We start from the raw sequence: 19,394 nt of genomic DNA on the forward strand, positions 1-19,394 counted from the left end.
AAAGAGCCAAACCAAGTCCACCTGGCATATATATATACTTAAATTATTTATAGTCATATTTATATATTCATTTATATTTTATTATTCTGCTGTATCTTTGACTCATACTAAGCTTCAAAAATGAGCCACATGTCAAAGTCTACAGTTCGGATTAGGACTGAACATAATATACGAACAGATTTCAATAGTCTGGATTTTAAAGCAGTTACATCAGCCTCTCTGTATCTGTAACATTTTCTTTGATATCTCACTGATCGGTTTCATTGATGTCCGAATATCAATTAGTCTCTGTGGTTAATGTGCGTGATCTGAGCTAACACACTGGCTTACATTTAGCTGCCTTGAACAAGTCCCAGTTTGATTATGTTTAATTCATGAGTCACCATCACTGTGTCAGGACTAGACAGTGGCTAATGAATATGTATCAAGGCACTTCTATACACACACATACACACACACACACACACACACACACACCTGAAACCAAGCACGACTCAATAACTACAGGTATCAGAAACCTTCCTGACACTAACTGCCCCGTTGAGAGACTTTCCAAGACAGCATTTACCCTTTTTTCTTTTTTTTTTTATTCATGTCAGGTGGGTGTTCCTATGAATCACAGAAAATGAGACAGTTTGCATTTCTGGCAGCAACAACCAAGGCAGTTTCTGACTTTTTTTTTTCTGGTTCCGTAGGCGAGACACTCGTGTAGACTTATTACCTGTCATGGAAACCTGTCAACAACATCAACCCGCCCTTCTTGCTCCGCATGCTTTTACCTTCAATAATCTATTAACTTCTACTTTTAACAGAATATGTATCAGTGTACCGTACACCATTCCTTGATGCACACTCTTGTATTGGACTTTGACTATAATTACTAAATTTTCCTTCAAATGAGAGTCAGAATGATCATACTAGCTTATTGTTTGTTTGCATATTGGACTGGAATATCACCATCTGATCTCCTCTGACTTTCGAGAAGCTTAGAGATGGCTACAGTAGCGAGAAACAAACAAACCGGGTGAGAAGCATTAGCAGCCATAAGCATGGACAGCTGGACAGGCGAATAAAAGTTTGCCGCCTTCAGACATTCAAGCCAAAAATGGCGGACTGTGTTTGACAAATGATCTCTGCAAAAAATGCAGCACACAAACACTCCAGCCCCAAAACTGTCCGGTAATCTCAGAGCAGGTTGTTTGCAAGGTGGCTTTTGTTATTAGTGGTGAGTGGCTGCAGACAGAGACAGAGAGGGGACACGGAAAGACAACCTTTCCTGTCAGCCAGGCCAAATAATGTTTAAGTTTAGATGCACAAGTGACCCTTCCTCCTCCTCTTGTTACATCATTCTTGCTTTCTTTCCACTGCCCCCCTTTTCCATACCTGCCACAGAGCAGGGATGCTTTAGAGTCACACTCGCCAGTGAAAGGGTTATAAAGCAGCCATCTGAACCTCCCTCAGATTTACAGCCAAGAAGAACAAGTGATGTGTGTTCATGCTAATGGTGGTTGTACCCTGGCGATATGAGCCATATAACATGAGATCATAAAGCTCCAGCTCCACAGGATTGTGTGGGGCATCATTAGCCTGGTGAAGATGGCATATCTTCACCTCCTGCAAACAGACTCTGGTTAGCCGATACCAGATTTAACAGTTCCTTATTTTCTGAAAGCTGAACACTGGTCGAAACTTCCACCTGGACGGATTCTCATTTCCTCTCTTCTTGTGTACTTAACTGAGGAGGGGAGATAAATTGGATAACACGGAGGCCGACAGCTTCTTCACAGTTTGCTAAATTTATGGCAGCTGGAATCGCGTTTGTTTTAATTCAATCCCCACCATAAAAAACACGGAAAGAAGCTCTGGTGTGAACCCAAACACATAAAAATACAAGGGAATAAACTGTTCATGGTGGTTTGGAACACCAAAAAACAACAACAACCACAAGCTGTGAATGCATATTATCGGCTAATAAAGTTAATATGACAAACCTGGACCTGAAACTAAAACAATATTAGCTGAAAGAAGCTGAAATGCAACACGGGACTGAAGGGAACTGGAGTGGGATTTAATTATGTGTGGTTCTGTGTGGACACCTGTTAATTTGTTACTCATTGGCAACAAAACTATTCATTGTTGCAGCTTTAAAAAGGTAAAGAGACAGTATGTTTTTTACGATACAACATCTTTCTTTTGGGGAAAATCTGCGGGCAACAGAAACAATGTGCAAACACTTGTTCACTGACATTTTAGCTTGTGACAAAGATATCGGGCTCTTTAGCTGCTTAAATGCATCAGTATGTTCTCCAGCTCGTCGCGGGTAGCACAAAAACAGTTGTTTTTCAGAGCTTTGTTGCTGGCTAGAGAGCTGTGAAAATGGGCCAAAAACAGTAAAAGTTGAGGGCCAGATAACCAAAATCATGAGTTGGAAGATTCTAAAAAAAAAAGGCTATAAAAATTTATGGGCGATAATTCTCCGTGGGTTCATCACGACTAAGTGACCCCTTTCACATAAAAGTAGTTACTTAATCCATTGTTCGTAAAGATCTATTGATTAGAGTTGCTTTAATGGCAATTGAGAAAATTGTAAGTCACTCATCAAGTGCAAACACCAAACATGCTGCTCACTGAAAACATATATCATTTCTTATCATCATTCAGTTAATATGCAGACAGTCAGTCAGACAAAATAAGCACTTTTAAGACATCACAACGGCCATTTGTCATCATGTTATTATACCATCATGGTGGGAAAGGCTTAACACAAACATAACCACATAAAATCATAACACCCAACTGTAAGCCACCATGTTGGGTACAGCAGGCAACATGTTGAGCCATTAAAACGACAGCAGTCATTTTATTATGGATGCTTTTTATCTGGAGTGCCTGCCTTTCTGCAGAGCGACGTAGCTGACAGTATTAGCGTTTCACCAATCCTGCTTTGTTTTGGCTGCGTCTGGCAGGATTTAACTTTTTATTAATGTTTGGATTACTGGGTCATAACAAGCTCACTGCTGGCTGCACAGTTGAGATGCCACATTGCAATCGTGTTTATCCAAATCCAATCCTCTCATATTGTTCAATGCATTGCACGCGTACTGCCACAGCCGACACGGGTCATTGCCGCGTCTCAGACAACACATGCACCACAGATGAACCTATCTGGAGTTTGCTGTTCCGAACTGAGTCCATGATTATGTTCGGTGTCATGATTAGTGTTCAATATAGAGACGTCGCCTCGAGGCTTGCGCGCGTCACACACATCAATAACATCCGAGCGGCTTTTTATCCGATGATGGCGGCAAAAGTGCGACATCAGGGGGGTATTACAGCACTCAAGTGGATGATAAAAGTCGGTTTTGCCGCATCTGTTAGTACTGTGAATTATCCAGTGTACTACTTTAGCTGAGGGGGTAAATGAAGAAGTTATGCATATTTCTCTATCTAGGCCACAGGGAAGATTGGGAGCGGGAAGAGGGCGGTTGAGGAAGGGGAGGGAGGGTAATGTGATTGTCAAGACACACAGAATTCCCAATTTGCTGTGGAAGCTGAGTGTGTGTGTGAGTGAGAGAGAGAGAGAGAGAGAAAGAGGAAGGGGAAAAGAGAGGATGAAAGAAGAGAAAGAAAGCCAAATATGGGGAAAGTAAGCTGCTGTATGAGACTTTAAAGCCCTCACTGATATCCGAATAAAAACATCAATATTCAGCCACAGCATAAAGCTTGACTCCGGCTCCCCGTCTCTCTCTCTCTCTCTCTCTCTCTCTGTCGGTGATACTGCAGAGCTGGGAGGAGGACTTCTTTCTCCCTCTTCCTCTTTCATGTGTACGGCTCTGTGGAATCCATAGATAACACACAAGAGACACACACACACACACACACACACATGTTGTGATGTCATTTAAGCGAAGCGGCGGGTGTGTGCCAGCGTTGAGAATGTTTTCAGGTAAGTGCACTGCAAGTTCAAACGCTCACGCAGAAGAAGAGGAGAAGAAGAAGAAGAAGAAGAAGGAGGAGGAGGAGAGGGGATGGCGGTGGGGGGGGGAGCGGGGTGAGTTTGTTGCTATGCAACCAGACGGTGCTGTTTGAGAGCATCACCATCCACTCTGCAATGAGTTAATGCATGCCTGCGCGCACACGCACACACTCATACACACACATGCATGCACCCACGCACATGCGGAAAGTGTAGGGCTCCGCACAGACAGGAACAAACACTCCTATGGCTGATACCCACCGAGTGTTCAGACACATCCAAATATTTGACGTGTATGTTCGCATCATGCTCGTGTCCCTCTCTCCCTCTCTCATACATATGCATATTTTTGCGTTCAGTGACTGGTTCACTGATTGGTTATCACGGGTCTCTTCTGGAAGCAGTCAGAATAATTCTTTCCTTTCCTTGACGTGACAGAGTTTCCCTCCAGGGATCAGAGTGCAGAAAAAATGACCGAAAGCGTATAGAAAATTCAGCGAGCGCGTCGTTCTGCTCTCCTGTGACCCACCAGGACAAACGTATGCATAGCTCTCATTATTCATTTCTATATTAACCCCGGTGTCCCGTGGTGTTATCTCGCAGGCATAGCAATACATTGCATTTGCATGTTATAAAGAGTCTCATTGTCAGTGGGGAGATCATCTGAACATCTTTCCCACATCAGCTCATACATCCACACCAGCACTGTGTAAAGTACATGAGCTGAGCTAACGTGCTAACATTGATACCAGCCACTGTTCTTTTTTTTTGGCCTTTTATGCCTTTATTGATAGACAGGAAGCAGGGGGCAGAGAGAGGGGGAGTGACACGCAGTAAATTAGCCGTCCGATGCAGGATTCGAACCGGGGCCAGCTGCAGCGAAGACTATAGCCTCCACACACGGGGCGGCCGCTTAACCAACAACGCTACCGACTGCCCCTCCAGCCGCTGTTTTACCCATGTCATGGTATTTATTCATATGTTTTTATGATTTTTGTTTGAATAACGCACAAGCTACAAGCTGCAAATTTAGGTTTGATGTGTTTCTGTGTCCACTTCCTGTGCTGGACTTTTTATATGAAGACAATAATCAGATACCGAGTACAACTGTGTCACGTACCGCAGGTTTACAAACGCTAACTTGAGGCTGGAAACGAATGTTTTGCTGCCCCCTCCGGGTGAAAGTTTCAAGCCTGATAGGTGTGTTGAGACCTGTGCTCTCTTACACCTGTAACCACGCCCCGCGGTGATGTCACAGTGCCCCCCCTGTCCATGGCTGTACCGAAAATGGACTGTTAAAGCACTAAATGTCAGCAAAAGACACGATTTTCAGGGTTACTCTTTAAGCGCTGTGATATTTTATGACAACATCCATATTTTGACAGTCCTCTCACTAATAAATCTACTAAGATAAACTAATCTTCAGTGTGTTATGTTTCTCAATAAAAGATCTATCATCTGTCAGGAAAAAAAGCTGTTTAAAAAACATAAAAATAATGAAAAGCAGACATAATGAAAAAAATGTTATTGGTCTTTTTAAGCCTGCCAGATACTGGGGTCCTTGAAAAGGTTATAGCAACACACTGAGTGAAGCATTAAAGTTAAACGCTCTGGACTGACAAATTACTTTTTACTTGCCATTTTTCGGTAATGGTAAAAACTACCTCACTGTGGAGGGAGGATGGAAAACAATCCTACTCCGTTCTGACTAAGGCACGAGGCATTAGGCTGACCATAAAAAGGAAGGAATCAGCTATCACAACACCACATCAAAGACTACAGTAATGCTAATATTTTCTTTAGTCTCATGACTCCATAAGCTTCGATTAATTGAGCTGAGTCATTAGGTGAAACTTTGAGACTTTCAAGTCAGACATCTGAAAGCCTGGCTGTTTATGTTTATTTTTATATTATATATATATATATATATCGCAGTTATGGACGAAGAGTGATGGATGAATGTGGTAAAAAATCCCAGATATCCTGTCTGTAATCTGTGTCGTGTCGAGGGGGTATTTGTAGACAATGACAATGAAGGGACAACAGATAAGTGAGTCATCATTTCCATTTAATCTCTTCTGTAATTTGCTGAGCAGCGCTGTTTGATGCCAGCTACCATGCCGAGCGTTATTTTCCAGCTCTGGATCTGGCAGTGTTGCTTCTAAAGCACTTGTTCTTTGCTGTGTGCATCTGGTGATTATGATCAGCTCAGATTTTTTCTTTCCCATCCTTCACTATTCATTAATAATCCTATTCACTTCATCTCTTTCCCTACAGTGTTTGGCCTCGTCTTCCAACCTCACCCCCTTCACCCTACACCCCTCACCCAACCCTCCAGTGCTGGTCTTCAAAGGAGCAGGCAGAAGTCTACAGCATCTCTGCAGCTCTTGAAATATGGATTTTATTGCCTGTGGGACCCTGCCTACTGCTCTGTACATCTCTAACACAAAAATACACACAGTGATACAGCTGTATGTGTTGCTGTGTGCGCGGTTTCACTTACACACACAGTCTCAGAATGTAACATTCACAAAGACGTAACATCTTTCATTTCTCCCCTTTTGCAATAAAGTTTGTACTCTTGCAGTGGTTCAGTGTTATGAGCTGCTGATCAGTGAGCAACCTTTACTAATATCTTTCTCAGCTCCTCCACACTTCTCTATATGGTCTCTTACCCATCACTGTCCTTGAGATACAAACCAGACTACAGCAGGGATATTCAGCTTTCTTTGCCAGGGGGTAGGTAATGAACATCAATAATAGTTATCTGATTAAATGAATAAACATAAGGATCATTGATGTGGCAGGATAAGACCACTTCAAAGTCCTGTAGTCTTTTCTTGCGGGAACGCGGCACTGAAGCTGGAAAGTTTTTGACTGGCAATGGCGCCAGATATTAGTAACAGCAGTCGTCATTTGGCAAATTAAACACAGTTAGGTGGCAAGAAAAAAAAAAAAAAGTTGTTTGTTGACGTCACTCTTCTTGACCAAGAGTCAAATATGTAGCCGATCCCCCGCATGAGGAGTAAACACAAGACGAAATCGATAGCACAAATTCAAGCAAAGTCAAAGTGGAAGACAGCAAGCGAGCGAGATGGATGCAGCTCGTCTTTTTGGAGAGGGAATACTCTTAGTTCTAGTTTTCAAACAGAGGAAGGCTCCATTTTGTTTTAATTAGCCAAACATGATTCAGAAATTCGCAGATTTGAAGTCACAGAGGGGAAATAAAACACAGAATATGATTTGCAGCAGAGATTATTTGGTGAATAACAAATAATAACAACAAAATCCTAATGGGAAATGTGTTCACGCTCTTTACTTTTCCTTTGTCTACATCTGTTTGTCTCTCCGCCTTGTTCCTGTTACTTCAGAATCCATTTGACCCGAGTTACAGTAAATATGAGCTGGATCACGAAAACATGTCCAGTACTTCTCAGTCCATCGGTTTATAATGGAAGAGATAATCTTACCACAGAGAAGCTTTTTGGGAAAATGGGCCAGTATAACTCCATTGTAACTGTGCTGTATTGGAAACAACCCTCATGGGAGGGCTCTCCATCGCTCTCAGTCTCTCTCATTTTCAGCCACTCACTGTTTCCTTCCAGTCTTGCTCTTTCACCCGCTCATTCAAGCTCTTTCTTTCAATTCCCATCATCCCTTCTTTCATTATTGATTAGCTCAAAACAACCTCTCAGATCCCAAAGAGTTGTCCTGCTCGAGCTGAGTATGAGTGTGCATTTGTGTATGAGCGTTCGCTGCAGCCAAGTGGGACTTTGGGATCCACTTTACTACATTGACATCAGCAGTTGCCGGGTGTGTTCATAACTATGGTGACCCTGTTGTCTGGGCGACGGCCATTATGTTGTCACGGAAGCACTCAGGCTAATGGAGGAGCCATATAAATGATGATGCTCGGTCCCTGCACCCTTTTTCCTCTCTTTTCTTCTCCTCACACACACAAATACAGACATGCATACATTACTAATGGGCTTCCATAATAAATGGATTCTTCATTCCTCAGACGCCAGTCATAAATCGATGGCACTTTTACCTGACCTGCTTTCTTTTACTCGTATGCTGACACACCCGGACAAAATCGTGCAGACGGAGACACGGAGGCTCGTTTACCTGAGTCATATCGTCGATTGATTAAAGTTTTAATGAGGGCAGTTATTCAAAAAAGATGCAGATGTCTGCCGCTTTAATAGACATGATCTGCAACACACACACACACACACGCACACGCAAAAGCAAACATGCAGTACACGGAGCAGATGGAAATCATTACCAGTCATATCATGATTTTCGCTCTGTCAGTGAAATGCTACAAGGGATGCATGCTAACAAGCCAACCGCTAACAGTAAAGAGCAACTGTGTTTGTATGTTCAGAGCCAATGTGTGTGTGTGTGTGTGTGTGTGTGTGTGTGTGTGTGTGTTTTCTTGAAGAGCACTGGTCAGCTGGTCTTAGAAATAATCTGGGGCTTTTACTTAAAGGTAGATGGACAGAGGATGGGTAAATGGACTTAGACAGCAAGTACTGCCTGCTTCTCGTGTGTGTGTGTGTGTGTGTGTGTGTGTGTGTGTGTTTTAACCCAGGTAAAATCCTCAACAAATATATGCGTTATCCATGATCTCCCAGAGGTTATGTGAATTGGATTCTATCGCCTCATCAGATACAGCACCTCAGGACAGAGGCATAATTGCAGAACTGGATGGTCGGTCATGGGTTCAAATATGTGCACTGACAATACAGCAATCTATTAAATTTCATTTCTAACTTTGTCTGACCTCAGTTAAAAAAAGAAAAAGTTAAAAAGGGTTAGGGTTGCACACCCACTTCACACAGCTAATGAAACGTGTGCAGAGGTTTGCAGGATTTAAACTTTCAAGTGCACCTTTTTCTTTTCTTTACACGACTACATTTGTCCTGTTTCAGATATGCAAACAAGTAAATCCTTTTACATTTTTAGACAAGGAGAGACCTCCTGAGAAAATCCTTTTACATTTTTAGACAAGGAGAGACCTCCTGAGAGCATGTGTCCTGTTCTCATTTGAAAGACCAGGGTGTAGGATCTAGTGTCATATAGCGTGAAGGAGAAACTATGGTAGCTGCGAAAAATGCTAAAGATCCTACCAAGAGCCAGTGTTTACTTTTTCCTATCCAGGCTACTAGAAAAACATGACATGGAAGACGAACCTGTGTAAATATAAAAGGCTCGTGCTAAAGTAACAAAATTCTTATTTTCAGGTGATTATAAACAAATGAAAACATTAGTTTTTTTAGTCCATTTCTGCCAGATTCTGTATAAAATAAACATTTATTTAATGTTGCTCCTCTCCATAACAGCAGCTCTTCAGCTGCATTCCAGCATGGCCATTTGAAAAACTTGGAACGGCCATACACTTTGCTGCAAACTATTCCGTTTCCAGCATACATCTGTCTTAAGAATCATGAGTCGAGCAAAACGCTGCCTTTGGCTGACCAAAAGTCTACTAAATTATCGTACAAGCTTTTCTCCAGATCTCTTTCATTTCAGGAGAAGCTTACAGAACCCCTTACTGTGAAACCGACGCAGCACTTAACTGCTTACTGATTGAGTCTTTGACCGTGTGTAACCTGGCCAACCCTCTGCAACTTCTCACCCCAGGCTGTTACTGTAAATAAGAACGGACCCTAAAACAGTTTGCCTGGTTAACTGAAGGTTAAAAATCCTGCGCGAGCTTCCAAGTCCCAGAGCAGAGTCGAGATATGGGAGGAACGAAGAAATTACACAACGAAAAGTGCTCCAGGCTTCATCATTTCCCATTAAGTTTAAATTATGTTCAGATCAGGTGACTGGGGAAGCACCTGAAGTCATTTGGAAGCACTCACGTGTTCATTTAGCTGTGTGTTTTGTGGAATTATTTCGGGAGCATCATTAGTGTTCACACTGTAGAGTGCACCAGGTACCGTGAAATGTTCTTGTAGTCCTCAGTTGTTGGAGAACCAGCACAGAACATGGCCAACAGATGGGAACTGAAGGAATCATTTGGCTTCCTCCATCTGTGCAGATATAGGAAAACAGTGAAAGATGATCATTCACGCCTTTTAGCCAACTGTGCATTTTCTAAATCTGCTTGCGTTTAGGGTCAGAGCCCAACGGCAGGGAAATATGGTTTTATTTTCTTACTGCTCAGGCATGCAGCTTTGTTATCCTTCAACTAGGTGACTTTTATGTCAGTATGCAGCGGGCTTAAACACAGTTCTAGGATTTATAGCATCACTGTGGAGCCTAGACTCAAATAATCAGGCTCAATGAATAGTAATTTCCGAGATCTGTCATTTGTTATGTCTAGCAATTTTCTTCTTAGATGCTTTTCTATTATTCTCCTCAGTGTGCTTATCAGCTCTTTAGTCAGAGAGCATTTTTCCTCCATCTAGTACAAAATGAATTTTGTTCTTCTACACTAGAATACAACATACATCTTTTGAAACTGGCAGTTATTGAGAAATGATATTCAACCACGTGTCAAATTAAGATGTATAACTGTAATTAAATAGTAAAAAAAAAAACTCTCTAATTAGAAGCTTGAGTTTTGTGGATTACGCCTGTAACAACACCCAAATGTGATGTCACACTGAAGTACACGTCTACATCACGCCGGAGGTCAAACCGCCGGAGGCCACAAAAGCAAGATTTTCAGCTCGTGTTAAATTCCTTGTTAATTACTTCCAGGTTAATCCTTTTTCCTCTGGTGTATTCCTCATGTTGACAACTCTACCAGGTGTATCTCTGTTCAATCAGCAATTCAGCTGTGTTTCCTAAATTGCCAGGTGTTGGAGCAGATGTGGGAGATTAGCAGACAGAAATATACAAGTAGATCACAGCACCTCTGGCCTTCCCCGCGCTACCTCCTATTGGCAAATAATGCTCTGAAATTACAGTGGAGGCTTTCTGCATGTGTGCACCGTCACTAAACTGTCCTGGTCTGCCCATGTATCCTGAAGTTATGGCTGCATTCTGATAATGACTGAACTAACTCGAAGTTAAGCACTAAGTTAAATGAGCCCAGAAACCAGCTGGTGCATGATGACCCAAATAAAAAAAAAAAAACGTGTTTTATCTTGTTGATACAGCAAAGTCAGATTACATGTGATGAAACTGCACGCAGCAGTGCAACTATAATTTGTTATTGTCCAACAACGTAACTTTTACAGATTAAAAAAATAGTTTGTCAGTGATTGCTAAAGGTTATTATAGCAACATGACTAGTGTGCAGATGTAATGTTATTGACGTGACAGTCTATATGTGATTGTGTTTCATGTTGTGGGCGTTTAGCTGACTTACAGAGCAGCTTTCACTTTTATTTTGCAATTATAAATCGACCACCATTATAAGAAATCAACAGTATAACTGGTATAGCTCAGACGACTGAGAGCCATGTCGAGTAGATGTACAAAGTGACCCCGAATGAACAAGTAGCAGTAGTGGTTAAACAAATCTGCTCCTATCCGACAGGCTGGAAAATATAAAAATCTCTTCCTGATAGCTTTTTTTTTTTCAGTGCCAACAGTCATGACTTATTGCTCCACCACTGGGGAGCTCAGTAGACCAGGCTGACCTTAAAGACTCACTGTGGTGATGAATATCTAAATAGCTTCCCCTCCGAGTTCTTCAAATCCATCTCATCAACTGCTTTATTTTCTCCTCTTCCCGCCAATCGCTCGCTCCTTTATAGCAGCTATTTTCCCCCCACACAAATAGCTTCCTCTTTGTTTTTTTGCCCTGGTAACTTTCCCCTTGTACCACCTTGTTCCCTCCCCCTCTCCTTGCTCTCTCCATCTCCTCCTCGGTGAAGGACAGCAGAGGTTACAGAGGAGTGTGTGTCAGCCTGCGGGCAGAACAGAGAAGTGGAGACTGAGGTTGATGCTGCCCGGAAATTTAGGTTCGTCTCTGAGCGGAAGTGTGGTCATGGACAGCTTAATAGCTGATTTCACTGTCAAATGAATGCATTTGTGGCAGAGCGAGGCAGCCTTGTAGCTTGAAAATTGACACGTTTTATCCACTCACAAAGCAATCATGACAGCAGATGGATTTCCTGTTTAGAAACAATCACGGATGCACACAGCAGTGGTAGAGTACTCATTACCACAACATCAGGCTAGCATATGGATAGATATTTGCTGGAAACCAGGAAGAATATATAGTTGAGCTGTATTCATACACCACACTCTAACATTATACATATTCCAGGGAGAAATGGCAGCTAGTTGGATTCTGCAATGGATTCTGTCCCTATTACCATGTTGCTTCACTGTCTCAAGAAAACGCCCAGCCACTAATGATTTATCATCATGATCATGAATAGAAAACGTGTGTTGTTCACAGATGTGGGCTTTTGTTTTCCCAAATTATTACATGGGTATTTTAACAGGTATACTGTGTATTTAGTGTCACTACTCATTTAACTGACTTAAAGGTACCGGTCAAACGGCCCCACCTTCTCATTCAGTGTTTTTTCTTTATTTTTTTAGAACATAATACACTTTAGATTAACAATGAATACATCACATTATTATTACTTCCAGAATAAGGCAGACGTTACATATAAAACACGCCTAATTATGTTTTCCTTACTGAATAATCACCTGAAAAGAAGAATTGTTATGTTTTTGTTAGAATGAGAATAGAGTGTTTTATATCTACAGATGTTGCTCCTCCACCATGCTGAACACCATGTTTCTACAGTAGCCCACAACGGATAACATATTTTTAAGTATCTGATTCTTCAAAGTAGCTTGATGACAACTTTCCAAAACCCTTGGCATTCTCTCAATCGGATTCGTGAGGTAGTCACCTGGAATGATTCCAGCAGTCCTGAAGGAGTTCCCATATACATATGCTGAGCACTCGTTGGCTGCTTTTCCTTCACTCTGCAGTTCAATTCAGCCCAAATAATTTCAGTTTGGTCCAAGTCTGGTGATTGTGGAGGCCGGATCACCTGATGCAGCACTCCATCACTCTCCTTATTGGTCTAAAAGTCCTTACATAGCCTGGAGGTGCTGTTTGGGTCATTGTCATATAGAAAACAAAACAAATGATGGACCCACTAAAACATTCGCACATCATCATACCTCCTCTTCCATGCTTCACAGTGGGAACCACACATGCAGATACTATCCATTCACCTTCTTTGCATCTCACAAAGAGACACAACTTTGAAAAGTGGATTTGGTTCAAGCAATTTGCCTCTTCTCGTCTCTCTCCGTAGTGTTTTCTTTGTAGCAATTATGTGAAAAAAACAAACAGATTTGACAACTCGATCATGGGCATCGGGGTTTCATGGGTATATTCCATCATCTCTGTAATCCAGAGCATCCCAGCTCTTGTCAGTCATTTCCTGATGTAAGGTGGCAAATTCAGGCCAGACTTTGGTTCTCATCCTTAATCAACAAGTCCAGAGAACATTTGTTTAATATTGCACAACACTTTTTTGCAAAACTTTAGATTATCTCATGCAAGATTAGGTTCCTTGTTTTCCCAGAAACCCCATGGGATTCTGCTGTTGGAACAACACTGTACTGTAAGCAGATCTTGTTTCCTTCTTCAAAAGCTGTTCAATCTGTGTAGAATATGACTCCATACAGGTCTCTTCAGTGAACACAACTTGCAGAAACAATATCCTATAAAGCAAACATAGTCGCTCCGGCCCTTAGTAAGTCTGTCGACTTTAATGTGCATCGTTTTAGCTAAAGGAGCCACATTCACAAACAGTTAGGCCCCTCTCTTGCCAGCAGTGTAGCCACCAAGCCCTTAATAATTGATCTTACTGTCAACCTAATGCACTTATGGCAAAGTAGGGAAGCACTGTGGTTGGAAAATTGGCAGCTTTTATCCACTCGTGAAGCATTTAGAACTGCAGATGACTTTAGCTTCCTTCAGACAATCATGGATGCACACAGCAGAGTGGTAAAACTCTAATGGGCACAATGTTCATATAGAACTTTAAGTAGCATCTTTAGAAATAAAGTTGCAAATAAAGTTTACACTTTACACAGTTCTGATATGGATTAAACAAACCTGTTAATAAGGGAGCTCTAGTAGGCAGATTTTGTTACAAAGCCAGACCAGCCCTGTTTCCAGTCTTTATGCTAAGCTAAGCTATCTTCCTGCTGGCTTTATATTTAGTGGGCAGATGTTTCAGTGGCAATGAATCCTCCCATCCAACTGTCAGCAAGGGAAGCAACTAAGTGTGTTCTCCAAAATGTCCCAAAAAATTCCTTTAAGGCTAAACTTGTTGACTTGAGTGTGATTGAAGTCTGTTCTTTAGTGGAAAACCTGCTCTAATGTTCATAACAGTCAGAAGAAGCCTTTGGCCTAAACAAACCAGCCTGATTCTAGACAGATGGGCCCTTAAGAGCCAAGAGGACTCGGAGACTGAGGCAGAGAGACGTTCGGGGAGAGCGAGAAAGTGGGGAGGCAGCATTGGAGGAGGAGGAGGAGGAGATGAGCAGTTTAAAAATATGATGTGGAGTTTTGGTGCCTCTCCCAGAGGGAATAAAAGATTCAAACTGGGCCAAAGACGGACCACACACACACACACCTACATGCATGCACCACACAGACACATGCGGACATACACACACACACCAAACTGTAGAATTCAGCCAGACAAGAAAGCGGTCCAGGTTAGACAGACAAGAAGAGGATTCAAGAAGCTTCTGCAGACAGTTTAGCCACAGACAGAGACAGAGAGGCTCGTCTGAGACAGCCAGAGGAACAGCTCATTAAACCCAATGTGAAGGGTTGCAACAGACAGTTTTTTTTGGTTAGACAGGCTGAATGTACCAGCTGTCGTAGGTATGATTACACAAGTAGATGAACGGCTGGTGTGGAATTAATAGACAGCTTTAATAAAAGGAACAATGCAACACAATCTGCCTTGTTAGTTAGTAGGTAGGTAGGTAGGTGAAAGTATCTTCTGAGAGGCAGCACGTTGGTATCCGTAGCGACAAAATGCTCTGGAAATATTTCTTCTAATCCTCTCAAACCAAATCCATCTCCTCGCTCTTCCTCTCGTTGCTTCTAGGGCTGCACCTAACTTTGTAATACATGACAGTGTGACAGTGAGCCAAGCACGCACAATGCCAGCTCCCTGAAACTAAAGCAGCTAAATGTCATTCAGCCATCATTTATTTTATCATCGTCGCCTGCGCCATGCTCTTCCTATTGTGACATGTCATATGGGCTTGTGAGAGCAAAAGCAGACCTCCTGAGAGGATGTGTCATCGAGAGTGGAGTTTTTTTTTTCCAATAATCAAAACTGTCGATTACTCTTCTGTCAGTTTATGATTGACTAATACTTCACGAAGCACGCTGTCCATACATGCAATTTCTTCTTCGTAGATTTATATTCCTCCCGTCGTCCCCTTATCACCCACATTTGTGTCTCCTCCTCCTGTGCATGAGCCCGGGCAGCAGGTGAAGTGTCAGAGCCTCCCTCTTAGGAGCGAAACCAGTGAACCAGCGGTCACGGCCCATTAGTCGCACACAGTTTAAGACATTAACCTCCATCAGCATCTCTCACTTCTGTGAGTCCATTCTGCGTGCGTGCACTCATTTAAAAAATCTGATAAATTATGACTCGCTGGATTGTGGCTGCCATACATAATATTTTGTGACAGTTTGTTAGCGATCTGTATTAGGGGTTTGTGCATGTGTGTTGGGGCTGAAATGGGAGAGCAATCTTTCTCGGTATACCTCTCTCATCTCTACCTGTCATTCTGTTCCCCTCTGGATTCTGGATGAATCACACACTCACCTGTGAAGGGCACTTCAGTGAGGCATTGGGGTGCTGCAGCCTCTAGGTGTGAGATCATTTTGTGCTCTGTGACATAAAAAAAATCAGCAATAAGAAACACATGCATACATAGTGTGACTTTCAATCACGAAGCGAGCTGGGAAAGGCACTCAGGTGGAGAAGTGTGTTCTCATGTGTTCAGTAAAAAATACATCTAAGTTGTGTGGTGCAACGTGACTTGTGGGATTATGGAAATGCGTGCGTGCAAGTTGTGTAGAACACTTTAATGAAATGTGTAGGAGTTTTTCCAGGTAAAACAGTTCTGAAAAAAAAACAACATCCCATATGGCCAGATGACCCCTTTGGACTGGACACACTACAGCGACTCTAAATGGGCCGCCAGTCGTGAGGCTGTCTGACTCTAAATCAGGCATTTGGCAGGGAGGAAGGAGGACTAGGGAGATGGAGGAGGAACAAAAGGGGGTCAGGAAAAAAAAAGGGAGATGAGGAGAGAGAGAGGGACAGAGACATGGCAGGTGAATGAGCAGATGTTGAAGAAGAATGTTACATGTCAAATGAGGAGAACGACATGGAGCCAATATTGAGGAGGAGGGATAAAAGAAGAGGAAAATAGGCAGGGGCATTGGGGAGGAAGAGGCGGGAGGTGCTGGAAAGAGGAGACAAAGCAATGGGGAGATGATTGAAGATGAAATCGGGACACAGGGATTGAAAGAGATGGAGAAATAAATAAAAAAAGAGACACAAAATTGGCGAGTGGCAAGGAAGGAGGGCCAGCAAAGCGGTGGGGTGTTGAGAAGAAGGGATGGGAAGAGGAAGAAGAAGAAGAGGGATCCAGTAGAGAAAAGGAGTGTGCTATTTACTTCAATGTCCTACAGAGATGGTCAGTCTGCTGACTGTGTAATAGCGGCCTGTTTTGCTGATGACAAGTTAATGCTTCCCGGAATTTATTATGGACGGAGAAAGAGTGGATGTGGTGATGGGGGGGATATGACAGAAGCTTTGATGAGGGCATGAAGGCAGTAAAAAGATGGAGGATGGGAAGAGAGCTGCTGTTTGGGCAGTAATAAAAAAGGTCAGAGACTCAGGCTGCTGTCTGACAGACGGGAAGACAGAGATGTGGGGGTAACTAGGCAGATAGAGAGAGACAGGTAAATTATTGGTGTGTGTGACTGAGCTGATAACTGCTGATTTTCCACACTAAAACTAAAAAAAACAGTTCATTATCAAAACAAGGCTGCTCACAGCAATATCGTGCTGCGGGGTACATCACATCATTATTGTTTGCTCCAGCACAGCAGGTCATCCTGACATGTCCAAATGCTGACATGTACTTTTTTTTTCTTTTTTTTTTTAAAAGGAAAACTCAGTCGGGGATGATTTGTGTGTCAAAATTCTGTATATAATACGAAATACTGGAAAGCAGCTACTGAGAAATGACTTGTTTTGTTTGTGTTTAAAAGGAAAAACTGAAATGAATTAAAGTCGGTAACCTAAATGTCGATTCTCGTGGAGTTATAGCAAGTGTAGTTGCATAATACTTATCAAAAAGGGACATGTTAAGACAGAAATTCAGAACTTTTTTTATGATAACTTCGCTAAGTTACATTTTCTAGAGAAGTAGGATGTGACAACTTGTGCTTATTTTACAGTATTAACCGGGGAAATCTCAGGCAATGCTGACAACAAATTTCAAAACAAAGACACAAACCAAAAAAAATGACTTACTTTGTCGTTTCTGAAGTTTTCAGCCTTCCTCTGGACAAGTTCAGCAATGTCATGCTCTCAGCCATTTTGACATGTAATAGTACTCGGGTCAGGTGTTTTCTTTATTATTTTTAATTTAGTTATTAGGGTTCTGTTCCATTTAGTGCAGCAGAGCCTTTCCAGTGAGCCAACACGCAGCACCCTGACTCTGTCTGAGCTGAATGGAACTGGACCTTAATTAGCACCTTTGGTAACACCTGTGTTCACCTGCTGTCTCGTGTGTTTGTTAGATACAGGCTCGCTTCCGGTGCAGGTGAACCAGGTGTGTGTGTGTGTGTTTGATACACTGTCGCCATCTGGTGGACATTTGCGTAAATTAATTTTCGCTTTTTTTGGCGTCCGTTCAGTTTGGACTCAGCCGGTATCCGTAAAAAGAGGGAGCAAGCGTCGCCTTAGCAACGGACAAGGTTTAGCTCCATGTTAGCATCGAGGTTTTTCTAAAACTGTTTTGAATTTCTCTAAAAAAGTAAAAAAGACAACATACATTTCTAGTTCAGTAAGCGAAGCCGTGATGGCGACAAGCAGCCCGTCGGTGTTTCTGCTCACGGTGAACGGACAGATAGAGGGAGCCACCGTGAGTCACGACGTTAGCAGCTAATTAGCAGCATTAGCTGAGTTTGTTTACTTCTCCTCATTGAGCTGATCTCTGTGTTTCAGTTTCCAGAGTTTGACAACCTGTACTGCAAGTACTGCTTTGTCTACGGCCATGACTGGGCCCCCACCTCGGTGAGTAGCTGCCTGTTGTTTATATTATTATAACACATAATAATACATGTTGTTATTGTGTAGTGTCACTGTCACACAGGTTTCATTCATTCATGCTTTTGACTGACTGAGTGAAATCTTATGAGAATGTGAGCACAGACAAACAGAACAGGCGTCACATTTATATTTATATTTATTTCATTCATAACCTGATTATATGCTGGGTTATTAACCTATATGTGTTTGATTTATAACAAAAAAAGTTGCATAATTGTTGGTTATTAAATGCCAAGAGCTGCATGTCCACTGATTCATCTGATCGTAGTGCAAATGTCTCTATTTTATTCTGTAGAATAAAGGTATATTAAACATAAACGATTACATTTGATGTACTGAGTGAGGTTACAGCTACTTTTCATCTGCAGTCCCTTCGACAATTAAAACAAATATTACAGCACAATTGTTGTGGAGGAATTGCTGAAGTCAAAGGTCAATGGTGAGGTCAGGAAGGAAGAAAGTGTTCAGGAGCCTCTGGTGTCTTATGGTGTATTATTTACTAACGCTTGGACAAGGAGAATTAGAGACACTCTCAAAGTTCATCAGAAGTGCCTGAGTCGGTCTCACATTCTGCCGAACTCGTGCTGGTGGATAAACTTTAAACCCAAAGATAACACACAAATACTATACACCCAGAATTAGTCAAAGAGAATGTTTTTACTCATGCAGGTGTTATTGTCAGCATGTTCTAGTCTGCAGACACAGATGTCTGTTTATGCAGATTGGAACATCAACATCAAGCTTTCTATATTATGTCTAGGAAGGCAGCAACAGGTCTCTTCGACCCTGGCCACCACAGTGTTGAGATATGGTGGCACCTAGTCAAACACAAAACAATTAATACTGCCGTGGACCTCAAGGTCCACACGTGACCTTGTGTTACCTAAGGATAGAAAATTCCATAACTATGTGTTTATAATTGATAACAAAAAAGTTGCATAATTATTGGTTATTAAATGCCAAAAGCTGCATGTCTTTAGACACATCTGATCGGAGTGCAAACGTTTTCCGAAAATTGTCAATTATTATGCCAATAATTGGCCCCTGATCGAGAATAAAGGTGTTAACATTATTATTTTATTTTATTA

At 42.0% G+C, this 19,394-nt stretch overlaps 2 protein-coding genes across 2 annotated transcripts in view; one reads left to right on the forward strand and one right to left on the reverse strand.

Moving 5' to 3' along the window:
- The window catches only part of cacna1ha (calcium channel, voltage-dependent, T type, alpha 1H subunit a), a 147,177-nt gene extending 129,485 nt beyond the window's left edge, over nucleotides 1-17,692 (reverse strand). Inside the window, exons 1-2 of the mRNA XM_027285433.1 lie at nucleotides 17,506-17,692; nucleotides 15,781-15,846 (exon numbers count right to left, since the gene is read on the reverse strand). The gene's annotated coding sequence lies outside the window, so the exon portion shown is untranslated. The remainder of the gene's footprint in view (nucleotides 1-15,780; nucleotides 15,847-17,505) is intronic.
- A 221-nt stretch (nucleotides 17,693-17,913) lies between these two features.
- b9d1 (B9 protein domain 1) overlaps nucleotides 17,914-19,394 on the forward strand; it is a 3,946-nt gene continuing 2,465 nt past the window's right edge. Inside the window, exons 1-2 of the mRNA XM_019262863.2 lie at nucleotides 17,914-18,118; nucleotides 18,202-18,270. Coding sequence (XP_019118408.1) covers nucleotides 18,056-18,118; nucleotides 18,202-18,270 — 132 coding nt within the window. The 5' untranslated portion in view covers nucleotides 17,914-18,055. The remainder of the gene's footprint in view (nucleotides 18,119-18,201; nucleotides 18,271-19,394) is intronic.

This window comes from Larimichthys crocea, chromosome XII (genome assembly GCF_000972845.2).
Source record: "Larimichthys crocea isolate SSNF chromosome XII, L_crocea_2.0, whole genome shotgun sequence".
NCBI lineage: Eukaryota > Metazoa > Chordata > Actinopteri > Sciaenidae > Larimichthys > Larimichthys crocea.